This window comes from Lithobates pipiens, unplaced genomic scaffold (genome assembly GCF_037356315.1).
Source record: "Lithobates pipiens isolate NorthernLeopardFrog02 unplaced genomic scaffold, aLitPip1_a1.2 Scaffold_18, whole genome shotgun sequence".
NCBI lineage: Eukaryota > Metazoa > Chordata > Amphibia > Anura > Ranidae > Lithobates > Lithobates pipiens.
In genome coordinates, this window is record NW_027507758.1 from 1,433,506 (window position 1) to 1,449,257 (window position 15,752).

General features: G+C 54.3%; 1 protein-coding gene across 1 annotated transcript in view; it reads right to left on the reverse strand.

The window, feature by feature from the left end:
• Positions 1-2,932: 2,932 nt before the first annotated feature.
• LOC143986936 (cullin-9-like) overlaps positions 2,933-15,752 on the reverse strand; it is a gene marked incomplete at its 3' end in the record, with an annotated part of 36,881 nt that continues 24,061 nt past the window's right edge. The window contains 2 exon segments of the mRNA XM_077485347.1: positions 2,933-3,157; positions 3,313-3,418. Of these exon segments, the coding sequence (XP_077341473.1) occupies positions 2,933-3,157; positions 3,313-3,418 (331 nt within the window).

Consider the following 15,752-nt stretch of genomic DNA (forward strand, 5'->3'; position numbering starts at 1 on the left):
TCTATGGGGCATAATATAGACCTCCATGAAATATGTAATAAAATAAGGGTCTTTAGTACTGGGATTAGATGTACATTTCCTGGTTTTTATCTCGAGGACCTCCAGTCATTTCTCATCTTGGTGGTTTTATCTTTGGATAGTAAAACATTTTTTCTGGCAGTAAATCCCTCAAACAGCCCACTTCCTGTTTCCTGTCTGCTCATTGACAGAGGCTTATGACATCATACACAGCTCCCTCGCTATTCTGAGAGTTTGCCAAGAAGTGAGGGGAGTCATGAGAGGGCCAATGAGAGCGGCAGAGCTGGAGGCGTGTCTCTGTGTAAATCCAGGAAATGAACAGGCAGCCACTTGAGCTGCCCACAGTTATAATGGCCACAGTCAGATTCCATGGAGGGAGATTTCTGCAGCATATTTGTACAGAATCCCAGTATATATATATAATATAATATGCAAAGTGGTTGGAGGGAAGCTTCAGAATGGCAAAGAGGTTTTAATGATGTTAAATGATGTCAGCAGACTGCAGTCCCTCTAGAACAATCTTTTTTATGCCTCAATAAAATCGTTTATACAGAATTCTCTATGTGGTCATTTTATGTTTTGTGCTGTTTCTGGTTAGATGTAGCTGTGATCGGGACGCTGGAAAACCTCATTTCCAGAATTTGTTAAGAGGCGTCCAAGACAGCAGGAGATCGATCCCCGATCCACGTCCAGAGAGAAGGCAGAGGGATGGGAGTATACTCACTCAGAATGTAAAGCAGATATGGGGATGGGGGGGTGAACACAGAGGGGTGGGAGTATACTCACTCAGGGTGAGGAGGAGGAGGAGGAGGAGATCTGGGGGTGGGGGATGAACACCAAGGAGGAGAGAAGGCAGAGGGATGGGAGTGTACTCAGGAGGAGGAGGAGGAGGAGGAGGAGGAGGTCTGGGGGTGGGGGATGAACACCAAGGAGGAGAGGAGGCAGAGGGATGGGAGTATACTCACTCAGGATGGGGGGTGAACACAGAGGAGGAGAGAAGACAGAGGGGTGGGAGTATACTCACTCAGGGTGAGGAGGAGGAGGAGGAGGAGGAGGAGGAGGAGGAGGAGGATGAACACCAAGGAGGAGAGAAGGCAGAGGATGGGAGTATACTCACTCAGGATGTAAAGGAGATATGGAGGATGGGGGGGTGAACACAGAGGAGGAGAGAAGACAGAGGGGTGGGAGTATACTCACTCAGGGTGAGGAGGAGGAGGAGGAGGAGATCTGGGGGTGGGGGATGAACACCAAGGAGGAGAGAGGGCAGAGGGATGGGAGTGTACTCACTCAGGGTGAGGAGGAGGAGGAGGAGGAGGAGGAGGAGGAGGAGGAGGAGGAGGAGGAGGAGATCTGGGGGTGGGGGATGAACACCAAGGAGGAGAGAAGGCAGAGGGATGGGAGTGTACTCACTCAGGGTGAGGAGGAGGAGGAGGAGGAGGAGGAGGAGGAGGAGGAGGAGGAGGAGGAGGAGATCTGGGGGTGGGGGATGAACACAAAGGAGGAGAGAAGGCAGAGGGATGGGAGTGTACTCACTCAGGGTGAGGAGGAGGAGGAGGAGGAGGAGGAGGAGGAGGAGGAGGAGGAGGAGGTCTGGGGGTGGGGGATGAACACCAAGGAGGAGAGAAGGCAGAGGGATGGGAGTATACTCACTCAGGATGGGGGGTGAACACAGAGGAGGAGAGAAGACAGAGGGGTGGGAGTATACTCACTCAGAGTGAGGAGGAGGAGGAGGAGGAGGAGGATGAGGAGGAGGATGAGGAGGAACACCAAGGAGGAGAGAAGGCAGAGGGATGGGAGTATACTCACTCAGGATGTAAAGGAGATATGGAGGATGGGGGGTGAACACAGAGGAGGAGAGAAGACAGAGGGATGGGAGTATACTCACTGAGGAGGAGGAGGAGGAGGAGGAGGAGATCTGGGGGTGGGGGATGAACACCAAGGAGGAGAGAGGGCAGAGGGATGGGAGTGTACTCACTCAGGGTGAGGAGGAGGAGGAGGAGGAGGAGGAGGAGGAGGAGGAGATCTGGGGGTGGGGGATGAACACCAAGGAGGAGAGAAGGCAGAGGGATGGGAGTATACTCACTCAGGATGTAAAGGAGATATGGAGGATGGGGGGTGAACACAGAGGAGGAGAGAAGACAGAGGGATGGGAGTATACTCACTCAGGGTGAGGAGGAGAAGGAGGAGGAGGAGGAGGAGGAGGAGATCTGGGGGTGGGGGGTGAACACAGAGGAGGAGAGAAGGCAGAGGGATGGGAGTATACTCTCTGAGGAGCACAATGTGGGTGGAATGCAGCCCCAGAAAAGTCTGATGTGTAGAATAGTGTTGGAAATGTCATCTGGGGAGACACCATGTGACTGGTGACCACTAGAGAAGCTCCGTACAGCCCGGCAATGTACCCGGACCTGAGGCAATAACATGGTGGAGAAAGCAAGGCAATGAAAGCCTCATGCCACGTACACAGGACCGGACTTTCCGGCAGACTAGGTCTGACGGACTTTCCGAATGAACGGACTTGGCCACACACAATCACACCAAAGTCCGATGGATTGGACTGTGATGACGTACGACCGGACTAGAATAAGGAAGTTCATAGCCAGCAGCCAATAGCTGCCCTAGCGTCGGTTTTCGTCCGTCAGACCAGCACACACACGAACAGATTATTCGTCCGGACTCGAGTCCGTCGGAAAGATTTGAAACATGTTCTAAATCTAAGGTCCGTCTGATTTTTCGACAGCAAAGGTCCGATGGAGCCCACACACGATCGAATTGTCCGGTGGATTCGTTTCCGTAGGCCCTTTGCCGTCGAGAAGTCCGGCCGTGTGTACGCGGCATTACTCTGCCCTCCCCCCAGGAGAATGAGTACAGAGTGCCGCGGCACTCCCATAGGAGCGGACAGGTAGAATACTCGCACCTGCATACATCCAGCCACCACGCAGGCCGCCATCTTGTGGTGTACAGCGGTGTATGTCTCACAGGTTGTCAGGAGGTCGCGGAGTTTCGAAGTCAACTCATCAGAGCTCTGTTTGTCCAACGCTTTACTTAGAATATCTCCAGCTCTGAGACCACACATGACCATAGCGCAGTCCTTACTGGCCACCGCCAAGCTGTGCAGGAAACGGACCACCTCCTGGAAGAGCTGAACATAAAGAGCCAAAGAGATCAGCCAACTATGAAGAAACCCAACGAAGACCAATGAGGGCATTCCATGAGAGGGAAGACACCAATACATCCCTCATCACCCTCCCCCGCCCATCACACCCCCAACATCCTCCATGTTCAATCCAGCCTGACCTCTCTGTCCCCACCAGAAGCTTCCAGAATTCTCAGGCTCGGTGAAATGGACTTATGCCAGGGAAGGACATCCTCTTCATACAGATGTAAGGCCTTGTTTAGGATCCTGCGGAGAAAAGCAATTCCAGACTTTTCTAAAGAGTAAAAAGTCACTCAGACCAAAAATATATTCTACAACTACTGCCAGTGTCCTCCCGAAACTTCACCTCCTACCAGTCAAGACAAGTCATCCTACAAGGTCCACCCACCATCCTCACCATTACACCAAGGACATCCCCCTGTATACCAGGAACGTGACCTAGTACACCCAACTCCTCACCTGTACACCAGGAACGTGACCTAGTACACCCACCTCCTCACCTGTACACCAGGAACGTGACCTAGTACACCCAACTCCTCACCTGTACACCAGGAACGTGACCTAGTACACCCAACTCCTCACCTGTACACCAGGAACGTGACCTAGTACACCCAACTCCTCACCTGTACACCCAACTCCTCACCTGTACACCAGGAACGTGACCTAGTACGCCCACCTCCTCACCTGTACACCAGGAACGTGACCTAGTACACCCAACTCCTCACCTGTACACCAGGAACGTGACCTAGTACACCCAACTCCTCACCTGTACACCAGGAACGTGACCTAGTACACCCACCTCCTCACCTGTACACCAGGAACGTGACCTAGTACACCCACCTCCTCACCTGTACACCAGGAACGTGACCTAGTACACCCACCTCCTCACCTGTACACCAGGAACGTGACCTAGTACACCCAACTCCTCACCTGTACACCCAACTCCTCACCTGTACACCCAACTCCTCACCTGTACACCAGGAACGTGACCTAGTACGCCCACCTCCTCACCTGTACACCAGGAACGTGACCTAGTACGCCCACCTCCTCACCTGTACACCAGGAACGTGACCTAGTACGCCCACCTCCTCACCTGTACACCAGGAACATGCCTTAATACACCCACCTCCTCACCTGTACACCAGGAACGTGACCTAGTACACCCAACTCCTCACCTGTACACCAGGAACGTGACCTAGTACACCCACCTCCTCACCTGTACACCAGGAACATGCCTTAATACACCCACCTCCTCACCTGTACACCAGGAACGTGACCTAGTACACCCAACTCCTCACCTGTACACCAGGAACGTGACCTAGTACACCCACCTCCTCACCTGTACACCAGGAACGTGACCTAGTACACCCACCTCCTCACCTGTACACCAGGAACATGCCTTAATACACCCACCTCCTCACCTGTACACCAGGAACGTGACCTAGTACGCCCACCTCCTCACCTGTACACCAGGAACGTGACCTAGTACACCCACCTCCTCACCTGTACACCAGGAACATGCCTTAATACACCCACCTCCTCACCTGTACACCAGGAACGTGACCTAGTACACCCACCTCCTCACCTGTACACCAGGAACGTGACCTAGTACGCCCAACTCCTCACCTGTACACCAGGAACGTGACCTAGTACACCCAACTCCTCACCTGTACACCCAACTCCTCACCTGTACACCCAACTCCTCACCTGTACACCCAACTCCTCACCTGTACACCAGGAACGTGACCTAGTACGCCCACCTCCTCACCTGTACACCAGGAACGTGACCTAGTACACCCAACTCCTCACCTGTACACCAGGAACATGCCTTAATACACCCACCTCCTCACCTGTACACCAGGAACGTGACCTAGTACACCCACCTCCTCACCTGTACACCAGGAACGTGACCTAGTACACCCACCTCCTCACCTGTACACCAGGAACGTGACCTAGTACACCCAACTCCTCACCTGTACACCCAACTCCTCACCTGTACACCCAACTCCTCACCTGTACACCAGGAACGTGACCTAGTACGCCCAACTCCTCACCTGTACACCAGGAACGTGACCTAGTACGCCCACCTCCTCACCTGTACACCAGGAACGTGACCTAGTACGCCCACCTCCTCACCTGTACACCAGGAACATGCCTTAATACACCCACCTCCTCACCTGTACACCAGGAACGTGACCTAGTACACCCAACTCCTCACCTGTACACCAGGAACGTGACCTAGTACACCCACCTCCTCACCTGTACACCAGGAACATGCCTTAATACACCCACCTCCTCACCTGTACACCAGGAACGTGACCTAGTACACCCACCTCCTCACCTGCACACCAGGAACGTGACCTAGTACACCCACCTCCTCACCTGTACACCAGGAACGTGACCTAGTACACCCACCTCCTCACCTGCACACCAGGAACGTGACCTAGTACACCCAACTCCTCACCTGTACACCAGGAACGTGACCTGGTACACCCAACTCCTCACCTGTACACCAGGAACGTGACCTGGTACACCCAACTCCTCACCTGTACACCAGGAACGTGACCTAGTACACCCACCTCCTCACCTGTACACCAGGAACGTGACCTAGTACACCCAACTCCTCACCTGTACACCAGGAACGTGACCTAGTACACCCAACTCCTCACCTGTACACCAGGAACGTGACCTGGTACACCCACCTCCTCACCTGTACACCAGGAACGTGACCTAGTACACCCAACTCCTCACCTGTACACCAGGAACGTGACCTAGTACACCCAACTCCTCACCTGTACACCAGGAACGTGACCTAGTACACCCAACTCCTCACCTGTACACCAGGAACGTGACCTGGTACACCCAACTCCTCACCTGTACACCAGGAACGTGACCTGGTACACCCAACTCCTCACCTGTACACCAGGAACGTGACCTAGTACACCCAACTCCTCACCTGTACACCAGGAACGTGACCTAGTACACCCAACTCCTCACCTGTACACCAGGAACGTGACCTAGTACACCCAACTCCTCACCTGTACACCAGGAACGTGACCTGGTACACCCAACTCCTCACCTGTACACCAGGAACGTGACCTAGTACACCCACCTCCTCACCTGTACACCAGGAACGTGACCTAGTACACCCACCTCCTCACCTGTACACCAGGAACGTGACCTAGTACACCCACCTCCTCACCTGTATACCAGGAACGTGACCTAGTACACCCACCTCCTCACCTGTACACCAGGAACGTGACCTAGTACACCCACCTCCTCACCTGTACACCAGGAACGTGACCTAGTACACCCAACTCCTCACCTGTACACCAGGAACGTGACCTAGTACACCCAACTCCTCACCTGTACACCAGGAACGTGACCTAGTACACCCACCTCCTCACCTGTACACCAGGAACGTGACCTAGTACACCCAACTCCTCACCTGTACACCAGGAACGTGACCTAGTACACCCAACTCCTCACCTGTACACCAGGAACGTGACCTAGTACACCCACCTCCTCACCTGTACACCAGGAACGTGACCTAGTACACCCAACTCCTCACCTGTACACCAGGAACGTGACCTAGTACACCCAACTCCTCACCTGTACACCAGGAACGTGACCTAGTACACCCAACTCCTCACCTGTACACCAGGAACGTGACCTAGTACACCCACCTCCTCACCTGTACACCAGGAACGTGACCTAGTACACCCAACTCCTCACCTGTACACCAGGAACGTGACCTAGTACACCCAACTCCTCACCTGTACACCAGGAACGTGACCTAGTACACCCACCTCCTCACCTGTACACCAGGAACGTGACCTAGTACACCCACCTCCTCACCTGCACACCAGGAACGTGACCTAGTACACCCAACTCCTCACCTGTACACCAGGAACGTGACCTAGTACACCCAACTCCTCACCTGTACACCAGGAACGTGACCTAGTACGCCCAACTCCTCACCTGTACACCAGGAACGTGACCTAGTACGCCCAACTCCTCACCTGTACACCAGGAACGTGACCTAGTACGCCCAACTCCTCACCTGTACACCAGGAACGTGACCTAGTACGCCCAACTCCTCACCTGTACACCAGGAACGTGACCTAGTACACCCAACTCCTCACCTGTACACCAGGAACGTGACCTAGTACACCCACCTCCTCACCTGTACACCAGGAACGTGACCTAGTACACCCACCTCCTCACCTGTACACCAGGAACGTGACCTAGTACACCCACCTCCTCACCTGTACACCAGGAACGTGACCTAGTACACCCACCTCCTCACCTGTACACCAGGAACGTGACCTAGTACACCCACCTCCTCACCTGTATACCAGGAACGTGACCTAGTACACCCACCTCCTCACCTGTACACCAGGAACGTGACCTAGTACGCCCACCTCCTCACCTGTACACCAGGAACGTGACCTAGTACGCCCAACTCCTCACCTGTACACCAGGAACGTGACCTAGTACGCCCAACTCCTCACCTGTACACCAGGAACGTGACCTAGTACGCCCAACTCCTCACCTGTACACCAGGAACGTGACCTAGTACACCCAACTCCTCACCTGTACACCAGGAACGTGACCTAGTACACCCAACTCCTCACCTGTACACCAGGAACGTGACCTAGTACACCCAACTCCTCACCTGTACACCAGGAACGTGACCTAGTACACCCAACTCCTCACCTGTACACCGGGAACGTGACCTAGTACACCCAACTCCTCACCTGTACACCAGGAACGTGACCTAGTACACCCAACTCCTCACCTGTACACCAGGAACGTGACCTAGTACACCCAACTCCTCACCTGTACACCAGGAACGTGACCTAGTACACCCAACTCCTCACCTGTACACCAGGAACGTGACCTAGTACACCCAACTCCTCACCTGTACACCAGGAACGTGACCTAGTACACCCAACTCCTCACCTGTACACCAGGAACGTGACCTAGTACACCCAACTCCTCACCTGTACACCAGGAACGTGACCTAGTACACCCAACTCCTCACCTGTACACCAGGAACACGACCTAGTACACCCAACTCCTCACCTGTACACCGGGAACGTGACCTAGTACACCCACCTCCTCACCTGTACACCAGGAACGTGACCTAGTACACCCACCTCCTCACCTGTACACCAGGAACGTGACCTAGTACACCCAACTCCTCACCTGTACACCAGGAACGTGACCTAGTACACCCAACTCCTCACCTGTACACCAGGAACGTGACCTAGTACGCCCACCTCCTCACCTGTACACCAGGAACGTGACCTGGTACACCCAACTCCTCACCTGTACACCAGGAACGTGACCTAGTACACCCAACTCCTCACCTGTACACCAGGAACGTGACCTAGTACACCCACCTCCTCACCTGTACACCAGGAACGTGACCTAGTACACCCAACTCCTCACCTGTACACCAGGAACGTGACCTAGTACACCCAACTCCTCACCTGTACACCAGGAACGTGACCTAGTACACCCAACTCCTCACCTGTACACCGGGAACGTGACCTAGTACACCCAACTCCTCACCTGTACACCAGGAACGTGACCTAGTACACCCACCTCCTCACCTGTACACCAGGAACGTGACCTAGTACACCCAACTCCTCACCTGTACACCAGGAACGTGACCTAGTACACCCAACTCCTCACCTGTACACCAGGAACGTGACCTAGTACGCCCACCTCCTCACCTGTACACCAGGAACGTGACCTGGTACACCCAACTCCTCACCTGTACACCAGGAACGTGACCTAGTACACCCACCTCCTCACCTGTACACCAGGAACGTGACCTAGTACACCCACCTCCTCACCTGTACACCAGGAACGTGACCTAGTACACCCACCTCCTCACCTGTACACCAGGAACGTGACCTAGTACACCCACCTCCTCACCTGTATACCAGGAACGTGACCTAGTACACCCACCTCCTCACCTGTACACCAGGAACGTGACCTAGTACGCCCACCTCCTCACCTGTACACCAGGAACGTGACCTAGTACGCCCAACTCCTCACCTGTACACCAGGAACGTGACCTAGTACGCCCAACTCCTCACCTGTACACCAGGAACGTGACCTAGTACGCCCAACTCCTCACCTGTACACCAGGAACGTGACCTAGTACACCCAACTCCTCACCTGTACACCAGGAACGTGACCTAGTACACCCAACTCCTCACCTGTACACCAGGAACGTGACCTAGTACACCCAACTCCTCACCTGTACACCAGGAACGTGACCTAGTACACCCAACTCCTCACCTGTACACCGGGAACGTGACCTAGTACACCCAACTCCTCACCTGTACACCAGGAACGTGACCTAGTACACCCAACTCCTCACCTGTACACCAGGAACGTGACCTAGTACACCCAACTCCTCACCTGTACACCAGGAACGTGACCTAGTACACCCAACTCCTCACCTGTACACCAGGAACGTGACCTAGTACACCCAACTCCTCACCTGTACACCAGGAACGTGACCTAGTACACCCAACTCCTCACCTGTACACCAGGAACGTGACCTAGTACACCCAACTCCTCACCTGTACACCAGGAACGTGACCTAGTACACCCAACTCCTCACCTGTACACCAGGAACGTGACCTAGTACACCCAACTCCTCACCTGTACACCGGGAACGTGACCTAGTACACCCACCTCCTCACCTGTACACCAGGAACGTGACCTAGTACACCCACCTCCTCACCTGTACACCAGGAACGTGACCTAGTACACCCAACTCCTCACCTGTACACCAGGAACGTGACCTAGTACACCCAACTCCTCACCTGTACACCAGGAACGTGACCTAGTACGCCCACCTCCTCACCTGTACACCAGGAACGTGACCTGGTACACCCAACTCCTCACCTGTACACCAGGAACGTGACCTAGTACACCCAACTCCTCACCTGTACACCAGGAACGTGACCTAGTACACCCACCTCCTCACCTGTACACCAGGAACGTGACCTAGTACACCCAACTCCTCACCTGTACACCAGGAACGTGACCTAGTACACCCAACTCCTCACCTGTACACCAGGAACGTGACCTAGTACACCCAACTCCTCACCTGTACACCAGGAACGTGACCTAGTACACCCACCTCCTCACCTGTACACCAGGAACGTGACCTAGTACACCCAACTCCTCACCTGTACACCAGGAACGTGACCTAGTACACCCACCTCCTCACCTGTACACCAGGAACGTGACCTAGTACACCCAACTCCTCACCTGTACACCAGGAACGTGACCTAGTACACCCAACTCCTCACCTGTACACCAGGAACGTGACCTAGTACACCCAACTCCTCACCTGTACACCAGGAACGTGACCTAGTACGCCCACCTCCTCACCTGTACACCAGGAACATGACCTAGTACGCCCAACTCCTCACCTGTACACCAGGAACATGACCTAGTACGCCCAACTCCTCACCTGTACACCAGGAACGTGACCTAGTACACCCACCTCCTCACCTGTACACCAGGAACGTGACCTAGTACACCCAACTCCTCACCTGTACACCAGGAACGTGACCTAGTACGCCCACCTCCTCACCTGTACACCAGGAACGTGACCTAGTACACCCAACTCCTCACCTGTACACCAGGAACATGCCTTAATACACCCATCTCCTCACCTGTACACCAGGAACGTGACCTAGTACACCCACCTCCTCACCTGTACACCAGGAACGTGACCTAGTACACCCAACTCCTCACCTGTACACCAGGAACATGCCTTAATACACCCACCTCCTCACCTGTACACCAGGAACGTGACCTAGTACACCCAACTCCTCACCTGTACACCAGGAACGTGACCTAGTACACCCACCTCCTCACCTGTACACCAGGAACGTGACCTAGTACACCCAACTCCTCACCTGTACACCAGGAACGTGACCTAGTACGCCCACCTCCTCACCTGTACACCAGGAACATGACCTAGTACGCCCAACTCCTCACCTGTACACCAGGAACGTGACCTAGTACACCCAACTCCTCACCTGTACACCAGGAACGTGACCTAGTACACCCAACTCCTCACCTGTACACCAGGAACGTGACCTAGTACGCCCACCTCCTCACCTGTACACCAGGAACATGACCTAGTACGCCCAACTCCTCACCTGTACACCAGGAACGTGACCTAGTACACCCACCTCCTCACCTGTACACCAGGAACGTGACCTAGTACACCCAACTCCTCACCTGTACACCAGGAACGTGACCTAGTACACCCAACTCCTCACCTGTACACCCAACTCCTCACCTGTACACCAGGAACGTGACCTAGTACACCCAACTCCTCACCTGTACACCAGGAACGTGACCTAGTACGCCCACCTCCTCACCTGTACACCAGGAACGTGACCTAGTACACCCAACTCCTCACCTGTACACCAGGAACATGCCTTAATACACCCATCTCCTCACCTGTACACCAGGAACGTGACCTAGTACACCCACCTCCTCACCTGTACACCAGGAACGTGACCTAGTACACCCAACTCCTCACCTGTACACCAGGAACGTGACCTAGTACACCCAACTCCTCACCTGTACACCAGGAACGTGACCTAGTACGCCCACCTCCTCACCTGTACACCAGGAACGTGACCTAGTACACCCAACTCCTCACCTGTACACCAGGAACATGCCTTAATACACCCACCTCCTCACCTGTACACCGGGAACGTGACCTAGTACACCCAACTCCTCACCTGTACACCAGGAACATGCCTTAATACACCCACCTCCTCACCTGTACACCAGGAATGTGACCTAGTACACCCAACTCCTCACCTGTACACCAGGAACGTGACCTAGTACGCCCACCTCCTCACCTGTACACCAGGAACGTGACCTAGTACGCCCACCTCCTCACCTGTACACCAGGAACGTGACCTAGTACGCCCACCTCCTCACCTGTACACCAGGAACGTGACCTAGTACGCCCACCTCCTCACCTGTACACCAGGAACGTGACCTAGTACACCCAACTCCTCACCTGTACACCAGGAACGTGACCTAGTACACCCAACTCCTCACCTGTACACCAGGAACGTGACCTAGTACACCCAACTCCTCACCTGTACACCAGGAACGTGACCTAGTACACCCACCTCCTCACCTGTACACCAGGAACGTGACCTAGTACACCCAACTCCTCACCTGTACACCAGGAACGTGACCTAGTACACCCAACTCCTCACCTGTACACCAGGAACGTGACCTAGTACACCCACCTCCTCACCTGTACACCAGGAACGTGACCTAGTACACCCAACTCCTCACCTGTACACCGGGAACGTGACCTAGTACACCCAACTCCTCACCTGTACACCAGGAACGTGACCTAGTACACCCACCTCCTCACCTGTACACCAGGAACGTGACCTAGTACACCCAACTCCTCACCTGTACACCAGGAACGTGACCTAGTACACCCAACTCCTCACCTGTACACCAGGAACGTGACCTAGTACACCCAACTCCTCACCTGTACACCAGGAACGTGACCTAGTACGCCCACCTCCTCACCTGTACACCAGGAACATGACCTAGTACGCCCAACTCCTCACCTGTACACCAGGAACATGACCTAGTACGCCCAACTCCTCACCTGTACACCAGGAACGTGACCTAGTACACCCACCTCCTCACCTGTACACCAGGAACGTGACCTAGTACACCCAACTCCTCACCTGTACACCAGGAACGTGACCTAGTACGCCCACCTCCTCACCTGTACACCAGGAACGTGACCTAGTACACCCAACTCCTCACCTGTACACCAGGAACATGCCTTAATACACCCATCTCCTCACCTGTACACCAGGAACGTGACCTAGTACACCCACCTCCTCACCTGTACACCAGGAACGTGACCTAGTACACCCAACTCCTCACCTGTACACCAGGAACATGCCTTAATACACCCATCTCCTCACCTGTACACCAGGAACGTGACCTAGTACACCCAACTCCTCACCTGTACACCAGGAACGTGACCTAGTACACCCAACTCCTCACCTGTACACCAGGAACGTGACCTAGTACGCCCACCTCCTCACCTGTACACCAGGAACATGACCTAGTACGCCCAACTCCTCACCTGTACACCAGGAACATGACCTAGTACACCCAACTCCTCACCTGTACACCAGGAACGTGACCTAGTACACCCACCTCCTCACCTGTACACCAGGAACGTGACCTAGTACACCCAACTCCTCACCTGTACACCAGGAACGTGACCTAGTACACCCAACTCCTCACCTGTACACCCAACTCCTCACCTGTACACCAGGAACGTGACCTAGTACACCCAACTCCTCACCTGTACACCAGGAACGTGACCTAGTACGCCCACCTCCTCACCTGTACACCAGGAACGTGACCTAGTACACCCAACTCCTCACCTGTACACCAGGAACATGCCTTAATACACCCATCTCCTCACCTGTACACCAGGAACGTGACCTAGTACACCCACCTCCTCACCTGTACACCAGGAACGTGACCTAGTACACCCAACTCCTCACCTGTACACCAGGAACGTGACCTAGTACACCCAACTCCTCACCTGTACACCAGGAACGTGACCTAGTACGCCCACCTCCTCACCTGTACACCAGGAACGTGACCTAGTACACCCAACTCCTCACCTGTACACCAGGAACATGCCTTAATACACCCACCTCCTCACCTGTACACCGGGAACGTGACCTAGTACACCCAACTCCTCACCTGTACACCAGGAACATGCCTTAATACACCCACCTCCTCACCTGTACACCAGGAATGTGACCTAGTACACCCAACTCCTCACCTGTACACCAGGAACGTGACCTAGTACACCCACCTCCTCACCTGTACACCAGGAACGTGACCTAGTACACCCACCTCCTCACCTGTACACCGGGAACGTGACCTAGTACACCCAACTCCTCACCTGTACACCAGGAACGTGACCTAGTACACCCAACTCCTCACCTGTACACCAGGAACGTGACCTAGTACACCCACCTCCTCACCTGTACACCAGGAACGTGACCTAGTACACCCAACTCCTCACCTGTACACCAGGAACGTGACCTAGTACACCCAACTCCTCACCTGTACACCAGGAACGTGACCTAGTACGCCCACCTCCTCACCTGTACACCAGGAACGTGACCTAGTACGCCCACCTCCTCACCTGTACACCAGGAACGTGACCTAGTACACCCACCTCCTCACCTGTACACCAGGAACGTGACCTAGTACACCCAACTCCTCACCTGTACACCAGGAACGTGACCTAGTACACCCACCTCCTCACCTGTACACCAGGAACGTGACCTAGTACACCCAACTCCTCACCTGTACACCAGGAACGTGACCTAGTACACCCAACTCCTCACCTGTACACCAGGAACGTGACCTAGTACACCCAACTCCTCACCTGTACACCAGGAACGTGACCTAGTACACCCAACTCCTCACCTGTATACCAGGAACGTGACCTAGTACACCCAACTCCTCACCTGTACACCAGGAACGTGACCTAGTACACCCAACTCCTCACCTGTACACCAGGAACATGACCTAGTACACCCAACTCCTCACCTGTACACCAGGAACGTGACCTAGTACACCCAACTCCTCACCTGTACACCAGGAACGTGACCTAGTACACCCACCTCCTCACCTGTACACCAGGAACGTGACCTAGTACACCCAACTCCTCACCTGTACACCAGGAACGTGACCTAGTACACCCAACTCCTCACCTGTACACCAGGAACGTGACCTAGTACACCCACCTCCTCACCTGTACACCAGGAACGTGACCTAGTACACCCAACTCCTCACCTGTACACCGGGAACGTGACCTAGTACACCCAACTCCTCACCTGTACACCAGGAACGTGACCTAGTACACCCACCTCCTCACCTGTACACCAGGAACGTGACCTAGTACACCCAACTCCTCACCTGTACACCAGGAACGTGACCTAGTACACCCAACTCCTCACCTGTACACCAGGAACGTGACCTAGTACACCCAACTCCTCACCTGTACACCAGGAACGTGACCTAGTACGCCCACCTCCTCACCTGTACACCAGGAACATGACCTAGTACGCCCAACTCCTCACCTGTACACCAGGAACATGACCTAGTACGCCCAACTCCTCACCTGTACACCAGGAACGTGACCTAGTACACCCACCTCCTCACCTGTACACCAGGAACGTGACCTAGTACACCCAACTCCTCACCTGTACACCAGGAACGTGACCTAGTACGCCCACCTCCTCACCTGTACACCAGGAACGTGACCTAGTACACCCAACTCCTCACCTGTACACCAGGAACGTGACCTAGTACGCCCAACTCCTCACCTGTACACCAGGAACGTGACCTAGTACACCCAACTCCTCACCCCTACACCAGGAACATGCCTTAATACACCCATCTCCTCACCTGTACACCAGGAACGTGACCTAGTACACCC